Source organism: Leuciscus leuciscus, assembly GCF_965113295.1.
Source record: "Leuciscus leuciscus genome assembly, contig: HAP1_SCAFFOLD_503, whole genome shotgun sequence".
NCBI classification, from domain to species: Eukaryota; Metazoa; Chordata; class Actinopteri; order Cypriniformes; family Leuciscidae; genus Leuciscus; species Leuciscus leuciscus.
The window spans coordinates 29,759-42,574 of record NW_028118236.1 but is presented as its reverse complement, the minus strand read 5'-3'; the positions used below and the strand labels follow the sequence as shown (position 1 = coordinate 42,574).

At 39.3% G+C, this 12,816-nt stretch overlaps 1 protein-coding gene and 1 long non-coding RNA gene across 3 annotated transcripts; both read left to right on the top strand.

The window, feature by feature from the left end:
- Positions 1 to 2,477: 2,477 nt before the first annotated feature.
- LOC309491738 (uncharacterized protein) lies at positions 2,478 to 4,328 on the top strand. 2 transcript variants are annotated; one of them, XM_082190769.1, is made up of 4 exons: positions 2,478 to 3,035; positions 3,212 to 3,265; positions 3,360 to 3,494; positions 3,696 to 4,328. In XM_082190769.1, exons 1-4 carry the CDS (start codon positions 2,537 to 2,539, stop codon positions 3,974 to 3,976), a joined length of 969 nt encoding a protein of 322 aa, XP_082046895.1. In that variant the 5' UTR covers positions 2,478 to 2,536; the 3' UTR covers positions 3,977 to 4,328. The 2 variants fall into 2 exon arrangements, with proteins under 2 accessions (XP_082046895.1, XP_082046896.1); XM_082190770.1 differs by lacking the exon at positions 3,212 to 3,265 and having other exon boundaries at positions 2,479 to 3,035.
- A 6,169-nt stretch (positions 4,329 to 10,497) lies between these two features.
- Positions 10,498 to 11,762, top strand: LOC309491739. The gene is made up of 4 exons (XR_014203280.1): positions 10,498 to 10,998; positions 11,196 to 11,249; positions 11,343 to 11,475; positions 11,705 to 11,762. It is a non-coding gene; the product is annotated as an uncharacterized lncRNA (long non-coding RNA).
- The last annotated feature ends 1,054 nt before the right edge of the window (positions 11,763 to 12,816 follow it).

Here is a 12,816-nt window from a genome sequence, read left to right as displayed (position 1 = left end):
TATAAGCAACTGAAAAAAGCACAAATGTCAGGGCATGTCAGAACATCTCAAGGACCCCAAAAACACCTCAGACCCCAGAGGGTTAAGAGTGTAAGAATTGATTTTCCTGCTAAGACAAAAGATGAGATAAGACTCACCCTACAATAAAGCAATAAAACGCACCCTGGAAAGAAGATCGCAAAGAAAGAGCACAGGACATTGTCTTGCCCAAACTTATCTCCTTGTTTATATATGCATCCCCTCTCTCCCTCCTCCCCCCGATTCAAGTCACTAAAAGTTCACTAAGATTGTCTATATATCACATATGATGTATCTTGTAAATCTATTGTTTTTCCTTTTCATGTTTGGTATCATTTTAAATGTCTCAGTGCGACTGGTAAAATGGTCTTAATTGCATTGCAGTCATTGGTGTTATGAGAAAGATTGAAAACTTAGGAGAATTCTGTTTTCCTCTTTGGGTGGTGTCTCTTCAAGATATCTGATAATTCTCTCCTCTCCCCCAAAACCAGGTGTTACCCCCCTGGGGTACATGAATTGACCCAAAACAACTCTAAAAATATTTATACAAGCCTTTTGTTCTGGTCTGGGTATATAATGGAAAGTGGCAGAGCAGTCTTTGGGAACCTGTAACCAGGAAAAAAACCCACACAGTGGTGTGTCTGTGTTTCCCCAAGTCTTACACTTGGAACACACTCACACAACACTGAGTGTCTCTGTCAGGAATGTATTGCTTACTCTTAGAGTCATCTTTGAGTAATTGATGTCATGTATTTATTATTTCTGAATTGGCTTTTAATCATTTACTTGTGTAAATGGCAGGATACATTTTTACCTGACAAATAAAATGTTACATTTGAATTATTCTGCATTATTCTGAAATCATTATTCGTAGAAGATTACTGTGTAGTCTGGTGTTTCCACAAAGCTACTCCAGGATAGATCAAACCGAAGGCACTAAAGAATGGAGCATGGAGCACATCATTAAGGAGACCTTCCGATTTCTGACTATCACTGACTTTGCACGTTGCATCTTGCAACTATTAAAAAAAATTACACCTTTTGGGAAGCATAGTGCGACCACTTAAGGGTAAAATAGTTTGCACTGCATCCTCTGACTATTTCAGAACTGGTTACATTTGTGATCGTGAGCGCACATTCGCGGCGTGACATCACAAAGCGATACCGGGTCCATAATGAATGAATAATTGAAAATATGGGATACTCAGAATAATCAAAGATCTAAATTAAGTCATAATCAATATTTATGATAAGATTTTGAGAATATTTATGAATATATTTTCTAATAAGAAACACAATCTAAATTTGATTATCATTTGAAATTGGAGTCAGATTTAGCGTAGGGCTAAAGTAATATTGAAACTAAATTCTAATAAATAAAGTGAACTTTACTGGAGCTCTGAAAAGACATACACGCATTATCCCTTAGCCCAGACCGTTGGATTTCCGTCGTTGGGCCAATGGGTGGTCTTTACAAGAGGGAGTTGTTATGGAGAGGAATTGCAGATCAAATAGGATTCAGGGAGTGAATTTGCATATTCACTCTGCGCATCGCCAGTGAAAAACGCTTGGGTATGAACAAAAAGATGCACTGAAAAACATCTTGTGTACGCAATAATCGTCCCGGTGTGCACAGGCTTTAAGGATGCACAATGCCGGATCTAGGCCGTATTCAGATCAGATGGAGGACCTGCATCTTGACACGACCACAACGCATCCCTGAAGTGTCAGCAGAGATTGTGTCAACTAGACTCTCCCTCATCGACACGACAGCCATCAGCACTGATCCTCAACAAACTCGTCTCCATACCTACGTGATGATTCCGATCTTCAACCAGATGGAACTGGATAAATATTTTAAATGTTCTGATCTAATCTGATTTCTGACCTATAATGCTGCCTGAATCATAATCACAGACTCTTTGTTCGTTGGCCAGTGGAGAACCCCTGACTGAGCCTGGTTTCTCCTAAGGTTTTTTTGTCCATTCTGTCACCTGATGGAGTTCTGGTTCCTTGCCACAGTTGCCTTTTTCTCCTTTGGCTTTTGGCTTGCTTAGTTGGGGACATTAATATTCAACAATATTATTGAGATGCCTGCATTGACACCATTATATGAGAACTGAACTGAGTTGGACGATGACATTACAGTTTTCTCCAGAGCAGGTATTCAAAATTGAACCATCACTGAACTTACTTAAGCTGGACTGTGATGCTATTTTCTTCTAGAAAAAAACATTTTTCATTATTTCATTATTTTCCTGTTATCCCTGTAAAGCTGCTTTGAAACCTATTATAAAAAAATATAAATAAAGGTGACTTGACTTGACTGCTTATCTATATAAACATCTACTGAACCCGGAACATCCCTTTGATTATGATTAACAATTAACTTGAACTACTTATTTATCTGAAGCAATGTAAATCATGTACAAAAGACAGTAAATCAGGACACTATAAAAGGAACATGAGAGGCTGTGAGGATGACAGAGCAAGAGCTGGAAACAAACATCAGTGAAGAATGAAGGGTTTAGTATGTTTACTGCTGCTGTTGGAAACCTTTGTGTGTGTCGTACAGCATCAGGTAGATGGAGGACTCAATGAGAATGAGATCAGTCAACAGCTCAGATCTGAGGACGGAAGACAGAATCCACCTCAAACAGACACTTTGAGAGATGAAGCTTCAACTGACAGCCAACAAAACTACCATCTGTGCTTCAGTGACATCCATGCAGCACTGAGAGAACTGACCGCCACCGTTACAGAGCAGAAAGGAAACATCAGAGAACTGACCGCCACCATTACAGAGCAGAAAACCATCAACAGAGAACTGACCGCCACAGTTACAGAGCAGAAAGTGAACATCAGAGAACTGACCGCCACAGTTACAGAGCAGAAAGTGAACATCAGAGAACTGACCGCCACCGTTACAGAGCAGAAAACCATCATCAGAGAACTGACCGCCAACATCAGAGCTTTAGAGACGCAACTGAGGGAAGAGATGAACAAGAAAAATGATGGTACCTCATCAAAACATTCACTCTTTTATCAATGATCCTCAAAGTAAAACCAATGGAATACATTGCATAGTGTAAATGTTAGTGTAAAGTTGAGTGTATACTGTGTAAATTGTGTAATCTATCTATTACAATAATCAGTGTGAATGTCATTTAACAGAATCTTTATTCCTTCACAGAAATCTTAAATCTTACTCTGAGTCAAGTGGAGGAGTTGAGAAAGGAAAACAGAGGTGAAAGTGTGCTTGAATGATGTTAAATTCAGTGTATTCATTCTCAGTGTAATAGAGTAATATACCACAATATTGCTTGTTTTTTTAACAACAGACAGAGAAATAGCTTTTTCAGCTGCACTGATGAAATCTGACAGTGGAAATTATATTGGTCCTTTCACCACTGAAATCACACTAACCTACAGGAACGTCTTCACAAACATAGGGAACGCCTACAACCCAATTACAGGTAATTATCAATGAAATGAGTCATAAAACTCAGTTTATAGTAATGAAAACCCTTCTGCTCCATTCAGACCTCTCTGCAGTTGTGTAATGTGTATTAGAGAATTAAATGATTTGCCATCTTTCAAAACTATTACACAGTGTGCTTGGTAATAAAGCAATCATACAGGAAACATCTGATTCTGTATCTCGTTATTTGATTTAGGTGTTTTCACAGCCCCACTGAAAGGAGCGTACATGTTCAGAGTCTCTGTATTTGGTCATGGAGGAACTACAGCAACTGCAGACATTTTTAAGAATGGAGAGCGTATGGTTGTAGCACATGCTTATCAGCCTCAGCGTGATTTAAACTCCTCTAATGGAGTTGTGTTGATCCTGGAGGTTGGAGATGTTGTCTATGTGATACTTGGGTCTGGCAGGAGGATATATGATGACCAGAATAATCGCAACACTTTCAGTGGTTTCCTACTGTTTCCCTTAAGATAACAGGAGCTTTGCAGAATGTGATTCCAATAATTCTGAACCTTCAGCGTATGATTTAAGATGAAACTCATGAAGAATCATTAACATATGAACCTGTATTAATGAGGACTAAAGTGTGTTTGAAATTTGCAATAGATTACTGTATAAAAGTCTCAGCTGTCTATACATGTAAGTGTGTATTAAGAGTTTCAGCACTGAGACAGAACCCATGAATATCACCTGTGACTCAAAAGTGTTTTGTTAAAGCAGTAAATCTAATAATGTTAAATAATACATTTTTAAGTATAGTTTGTTGCTGATCCTTGATCTGTATCTCTTCACCCTACATACATAAATAAATAAGAGAATAAAGAGACATTGTGGCATTTTCTTTTCCTCATATTTTCATGAATATTTCCCCAACAATGCTTGCTATTATCATGATATCATGCTTATCGATCAAAATAACTGATTTTGTGGTGGCAATTTCCAGAAACTTTTAAGAGTTTTATTTATCATTTACCGGATTATGTATTATGTTAGATGCACAATAGTCATACAGCACGATAATCGAGGACATAACTGGAAAAAGGATCAGGGAAGGCAAACGATAAGGTCACAGGCAGGGAACAAGAAACAATAGTCAGTAATACAAATAAGGTTCATACACAAGAAGACAGTCACTGGAATAGAACGCTCAGAATGGCAGCCGGGTCAAACTATAGTTCACGAGGAGGTGTGTGTGTGTCTGCCTGGCTTAAATAGCTGGGTGATATGAGACATGTTCATGGCTAGGTATGTGGGCTCTTGGGAATTGTAGTCCACGGTTAATACTCTGGAGATTGAGACCTCTGGTGGCCGATCGAGGGATCTCCAATGGAGTTTGTAACAAAAATAATAAACAATTTAAGACCTTGAAGGTATTTATGACATAAATATGGTACCGGATGGTATTTATGATGGTATTTATGACATAAAACGCGATAATTCATCGCGAGAAGTGGAAAGTCTTGCCGGTGTCTGTTCCTGATTTTAATTCATTTGAGTGTTTGGTTTTTAAATTACACGGACCAACCCCAACGATTATCACATCAGTCTACCGTCCCCCTAAGCCACACAAGGACTTTCTGCTTGAACTCTCAACATTACTCACTCACCTATCTACACTCTCATCAAATGTAATAGTGCTTGGGGACTTTAACATACATATGGACAATAGCAATCTTCTTCTCACCAAAGACTTCTCATCCTGTCTGGATAGCTTTGGATTTAATCAATACATCAACTGTGCAACTCATTCCAAAGGCCACTGCCTGGATTTATTGTGCTGCTCTGGACTTACCCCTCTTAACTGTGCAGTTGATGATCTCCTTATCACCGATCACTTCTTCATTTATTTCAGTGTTACACTTCAGCTCTCCTCAACCAAACCAACCCGGTTTATCTCCTTTAGGAATATTAAGGACATTAACCCTGATACCCTCTCCTCCTGCATTGATAATATTAACCTACTGGACAATAACTCTCTACCTGATGACCTGGTTGTTCACTATAATGATCAATTAGCTCTCATTCTAAACTCCCTTGCTCCAGTCAAAACTCGTTCTGTCTCTTTCACTCAGTCTGCTCCCTGGTTCACCCCTCAACTCCGGACTTTGAAAACTAAATCCAGACTGCTTAAGCGCCTCTACAGAAAGACTGGTCTCACTATCCATAAAGAAATGTATAAAGCTCATATGTCTCACTATAAGGACTCAATCGTACAAACCAAATCACATTACTACTCCGGTCTAATCAACTCCAATAGAGGCAACGCTAAGTCACTGTACTCCATACTCAATAAGATTCACCAGCCACCTGACTCCCTTCCTTCACACATGTACTCCACTGCCACCTGTAATGCCCTCCTGTTATTTTTTAATGATAAGATTCATAACATCCATCGTCACATTGATCCAAACATCCTTCCCACCTCCTTATATGATCCTCCCCAACCATCACAATTATTATCCATCTTCAAACTTCCCAGTCCCTCTGAAATTGCAGAAACAATCCGTAAGTCAAAGCCTTCTACCTGTTTGTTAGACCCCCTTCCCACTAATCTGGTTAAATCTTGCCTCCCCTCTCTGCTCCCCCTTATCTACATCATCATACATGCATCTCTTACCACCGGTATTGTTCCTTTCCTCTTCAAAACTGCTGCAGTCACTCCAATACTTAAAAAGCCTGGTTCAGATCCAAACATTTTTAATAATTTTCGTCCCATTTCTAATCTACCCTTCATCTCCAAAATTTTAGAAAAAAATAGTTGCTGCCCAGCTCCACATTCACCTCACTCACAACTCCCTCTATGAACCCTTCCAGTCTGGTTTCCGTCCACTCCATAGCACAGAGACAGCTCTCCTCAAAATAACAAACGATCTTCTCATTGCAGCTGATTCTGGTTTATTATCCATCCTGGTTCTCCTTGATCTGAGTGCGGCCTTTGATACAATTTCTCATTCCATCCTCCTCCATAGGTTATCCTCCATCGGCATTGTTAACACCCCTTTTCATTGGTTTCAGTCATACCTATTAGGCCGCACTCAGTTCATCACTATCAAATCCTTCCGCTCCCAGCTGTCTCCAGTCACCTCAGGAGTGCCCCAGGGCTCTGTCCTGGGGCCCCTCCTCTTCATCATATACATCCTTCCCCTTGGCAATATTTTCCGCAAATTTAACATTCAATTTCACTGTTTCGCGGATGACACCCAACTTTACCTTTCCAGCAAACCAAACTTCACACTTCCTCCCTCCTCACTCACCACCTTCCTACAAGAAATAAAATCTTGGTTCAGTTCAAACTTCCTAAAATTAAACACAGATAAAACAGAACTTCTTGTCATCGGCACCAAAAACACCCTCTCTAAATTTGACAGTTTTTCTCTCCTCATTGATGATACCTCAGTTTCCCCCTCCCCTCAGGTAAAGAGTCTGGGTGTCGTCCTCGACAGTACACTATCTTTTCAATCCCACATCAACAGCATCACACGGTCAGCTTATTTCCACCTCCGTAATATCAACCGTCTCCGCCCCTCCCTTACCATTTACTCCGCTTCCATCCTTGTTCATAGCTTGGTCACATCGCGCATTGACTACTGTAATTCTCTCCTTTTTGGTCTCCCTCACAAAACCCTTCGTAAGCTCCAGTTGGTTCAGAATTCAGCAGCACGTGTCATAATCAAAACTCCCTTTTCGCACCATATCTCGCCTATTCTTCAACAACTACACTGGCTACCAGTTCAATACAGAATTGAGTTCAAAATTCTCCTGCTCACTTACAAGGCCATCCATAACCTCGCCCCTCCTTACATGTCAGATCTCCTCCATGTTGTCACCCCGTCCCGCTTTCTCAGATCCTCCTCCTCTACCCATCTCTCTGTTCCCTCTGTCCGCCTCAGTACCATGGGGAGCAGAGCCTTCTGCTGCTCTGCACCCAAACTCTGGAACTCTCTTCCGCCTCACATCAGGAACATTAACTCGCTCACAGAATTCAAATCCATACTCAAAACTCATCTGTTCAAAATATCTCACTCATTGTGAAACACACACTGTCCTGTTACTTGTATTTGTGCCATGTTTTATTTTTTTATTTATTTGCTTGTTTTTCTTATATTCTTGTGTTTTTATTTTGTACAGCGTCCTTGAGTGTCCAGAAAGGCGCTTTTAAATAAAATGCATTATTATTATTATTATTATTATAAAAACTTGTTTTTGTATTTTGTAAAGAGATTTACAATCCAAATTTTAACTTGAATGTACAGTACGGCATGATTCAGGCTTAGACTTTCTGAAATGATCAGAACAAAGATAATAATTCTATTACGTAAAAAACAGTGAATTTATTTAAAAGAAAATATTACAGATACATTTGTTTTAAATTACTAGTTCAAGATAATTTAGTTTTTTAATTAGGATTTTATAACAAAACATGCCATTTTTTAAGAGATGTACAAGCCAAATTTTAAATTGAATGTACAACATGACACGATTCAGACTTTGACTTTCTGAAATTTACAAACTTTATAGAAAATGTATAATAATGAATCATGTATGACCATTTCATTCTTAGAAATTCATGACATAAAAAAATCTTCTTTTTTTTTACAATTAAAATAATTAACTTCATTGTAAAGCATGACACGATTCATGCTGAATTGAAACATTTGAATTTTCTGTAATGTTAAAAATGTAAGAAAATATATTTAAAAATAATTAATTAATTAAATTCTTAAGATTTTATAGTACAAAACACAGACAAAGACATAAGATAAAACATTTTAATATAATTTTCTCCAGTAAACATATCTTGACTTAATCATGAGGAGTCTAAGGAAAAGGGGAAAAGTAAGGTATTGTAGCCTGAAAACAATGTCACAAAAGGAAAAACTAGATATTTCTAAAACATCTGAGCTGAAAGTGTTCCTGTAGCTCAATTGGTATTGCATTGCATTATCAGCACATAGGTTCAATTGGGTTCAATTCCCAGGTAACACACAAACTGATACAAATGTATACATTGAAAGTAACTACAGATCAAGTTTAAAGACATAAATGATCAAACAACAATAAAAGGGAAGAGAACCAAAAAGTGGCGCCAAAGAAAAGAACAGAATATAACAAAACAATCCTTATACTAAACCTAAACCTAACCAAAGAAAAAGGTGAAAAGAAAACCGAAGTCTTCGGTGCATCCGGCACCTAAATAGACTAACTACTAAAACAAAACATACACAGAGTGGCGCTCACTCTTAACCTAGTGTATCTAACAAATAAACAACACTACAGGCATTATGTATACCGCGGCATACTGACCTGTCATTCTCTTTCTCAAAGAGCCGTGTTACAGGGCCCCATAGCATTGAACTTGGACACACCTCGAAACTATTGTCTCTAAGATTCAAACATAAGTACTAAAGGTACAAACAAACCGAGCACAAAGCACACAACTCATTCCACTACAAAGAGCAAGACTTCACTATATGGATCTCAATTCACATTTTAGATAACTCAAACCGCTACACGAGCTCATGGTCGCTTCAGAGAGAGAGCATGAATGAGCACGCCATCCCTTTGAACCCAGTTGGACAACTCTGATTGGCTCCCGGGCGCCGCCCCAATGATGAGTGACGTCCCGCTAGGCCAGTCACAGCAGCCTGCGAGCCGAGAGCGAACTAGAAACAGAGAGAGATAATGAGCACAAACAATCAACACGTGCGAAATATACTAGCGTGCGCAGACCAGTGAAAACAAGACAAAACACACGTGGAACGTAACATGCATATTCACTCTGCGCATCGCCAGTGAAAATCGCTTGGGTATGAACAAAAAGATGCGCTGAAAAACATCTTGTGCGCGCGATAATCGTCTCGGTGTGCACGGGCTTTAAGGATGCACAATGCCAGATCTAGGCCGTATCCAGATCAGATGGAGGACCTGCATCTTGACACGACCACAACGCATCCCTAAAGTGTCAGCAGAGATTGTGTCAACTAGACTCTCCCTCATCGACACGACAGCCATCAGCACTGATCCTCAACAAACTCATCTCCATACCGGCGTGATGACTCCGATCTTCAACCAGATGGAACTGGATAAATATTTTAGATGTTCTGATCTAATCTGATTTCTGACCTATAATGCTGCCTGAATCATAATCACAGACTCTTTGTTCGTTGGCCAGTGGAGAACCCCTGACTGAGCCTGGGTTCTTCCAAGGTTTTTTTGTCCATTCTGTCACCTGATGGAGTTCTGGTTCCTTGCCACTGTTGCCTTTTTCACCTTTGGCTTTTGGCTTGCTTAGTTGGGGACATTTAATTTAATATTCAACAATATTATTGAGATGCCTGCATTGACACCATTATATGAGAACTGAACTGAGTTGGACGATGACATTACAGTTTTCTCCAGAGCGGGTATTCAAAAATGATCCATCACTGAACTTCCAGGTTGATCCAGTCCCTGTGAACCGGAAGTTGCAAATAACTGTTGTGACGTATTTCCAAGTGAAACGGAATATTGAACAGAGGGCTGGGTTTTAGTGTCAGCGATCCTCCTCTCCATCTCTCGCTCATAGCAGACTAACGGTTTGAGGGGAGTGGTTAAGCGTTTTTCAACCCAAGCCGTCAAGCCTACGTCATCAGAAAAGGAACGACATTTCAGTCACAACAGTTATTTGCAACTTCCGGTTCACGAGGACTTTAAGCTGGACTGTGAGGCTATTTTCTTCTAGAAACAAACGTTGTTTCCTTATTTTCCTGTTATCCCTGTAAAGCTGCTTTGAAACAATCTGTATTATAAAAAAAACGCTATATAAATAAAGGTGACTTGACAACTTATGATCTATATAAATATCTACTGAACCCGGAACATCCCTTTGGTTACAATTAACCATTAACTACTTGTTTTTCTGGAGAAATGTAAATCATGTACAAAGACAGTAAATCAGGACACTATAAAAGGAACATGAGAGGCTGTGAGGATGAAGAGCAAGAGCTGGAAAAAAAACATCAGTGAAGAATGAAGGGTTTAGTATGTTTACTGCTGCTGTTGGAAACCTTTGTGTGTGTCGTACAGCATCAGGTAGATGGAGGACTCAATGAGAATGAGATCAGTCAACAGCTCAGATCTGAGGACGGAAGACAGAATCCACCTCAAACAGACACTTTGAGAGATGAAGCTTCAACTGACAGCCAACAAAACTACCATCTGTTCCTCACTGACATCCATGCCATGACATCCATCGCTGAGAGAACTGACCGCCACCGTTACAGAGCAGAAAGTGAACATCAGAGAACTGACCGCCACCGTTACAGAGCAGAAAGTGAACATCAGAGAACTGACCGCCACCGTTACAGAGCAGAAAGTGAACATCAGAGAACTGACCGCCACCGTTACAGAGCAGAAAGTGAACATCAGAGAACTGACCGCCAACATCAGAGCTTTAGAGACGCAACTGAGGGAACAACAGACGTTTATCCTGGAAGAGATGAGCAAGAAAAATGATGGTACCTCACCAAAACATTCACTCTTTTATCAATGATCTTTTATCAATGATTAAATTATTGGTGAAGTAAAACACCAATGCAATACATTGCATAGTGTACATGTTAGTGTAAAATTGAGTGTATACTGTGCAAATAGTTTTTATCTATTACAATAAGCAGAGTAAATGTCATTTAACAGAAATTGTATTCTTTTACAGAAATCTCAAATCTTACTCTGAGTCAAGTGGAGGAGTTGACAAAGGAAAATAGAGGTGAAACTGCTTGAATGATGTTAAATTCAGTGTATACATTATCAGCATAATATAGTAATATATCACAATATTGCTTATGTTTTTCAATAACAGACAGAGAAATAGCTTTTTCAGCTTCACTGATGCAATCTGGCGATGGAGAAATTGGTCCTTTTACCACTGAAATCACACTAACCTACAGGAACGTCTTCACAAAACATAGGGAACGCCTACAACCCAGTTACAGGTAATGATCAATGAAATGAGTCATAAAACTTTTATAGTAACTAAACTTTAAAAGTTTATAGTAATGAAAACCCTTCTGCTCCATTCAGACCTCTCAGCAGTTGTGAAATGTGTATAAGAGAAGAGAATTAAATGATCTGCCAACTTTCAAAACTATTACACAGTGTGCTTTGTAATTAAGCAATCATACAGGAAACATCTGATTCTGTATCTCTTGTTATTTGATTTAGGTGTTTTCACAGCCCCACTGAAAGGAGCGTACATGTTCAGAGTCTCTGTTTATAGTGTAACGACCCTGAGTGACTCCTTCCCTAATGGTGGCAGTCTGTGGGAGTTTTGAGTCACTCCCCCATGTTAATTGTTAAATGTTAATTGATTGCTTGTTAAGAGTTTAGTATTTAAGTGTTTGAGTTTTCATTTGGTTCAGTACTCTCTGTGGGATGACTCTCACAGGAGCAGCTCATTCTTATTGATCTTTTGCTTAAACTTACTTTATGTCATGTAACTTTAATGTTTGTTTTGTTGTAGTTTGTTTTGTTTGTTTTCCTTTCCCTAGACTTATGTTAATGTTTGTATGAATGGTAATTATTCTAATTGAAGATAATAAAAACTATCTTCATTATTCAAACGACAGTGTTTGATTGGTTCCTCTTTTATGTTGCGGCTTTAAAACGAGCTAGTCGTAACAATAGTTATGGCCCAACTGCAGCATCTACATCCATTTTTAAGAATGGAGAGCGTATGGTTGCAGCACATGCTCTTCAGGCTCAGGATCTTTTAAACTCCTTGAATGGAGTTGTGTTGATCCTGGAGGTTGGAGATGTTGTCTATGTGAGACTTTGGTCTGGCGCGAGGATATATGATAATGACTACACAACTCTTTCAGTGGTTTCCTACTGTTTCCCTTAAAGGTGAACTAAGTAACTTACGCGGCCGCCGCGTCAGGAAGTATCGCGTGATATCAGGTCTCGCGATGTAAACAACTGAAATCTGATGCCTTAGGCCAAAAGAAATCTGCTAAAATGCTGTCATTATTGCGCTCCCTCACGCTGTTCGAACCTGAATGAAGAAGACGTTTTAAAGAATGTCCCATCTGCTTTGATGTCGTTGATCTACTAGCCTCTGGTGTCCGAGAATCACCAACGAGTTTTTACAACAGTGTTGTCAAATATCTATTCCGAAGCTGTGGGGGGAGCTCTAGAGAGAAACCTGCGAGCAAAAAGCGAGAATACAGCGTAGAAATCCCGAAGCTACTGAGTGCTGCTTTAAGAGAACAGGAGATTTGCAGAATGATTCCAATAATTCTGAACCTTCAGCGTATGATTTAAGATGAAAATCATGA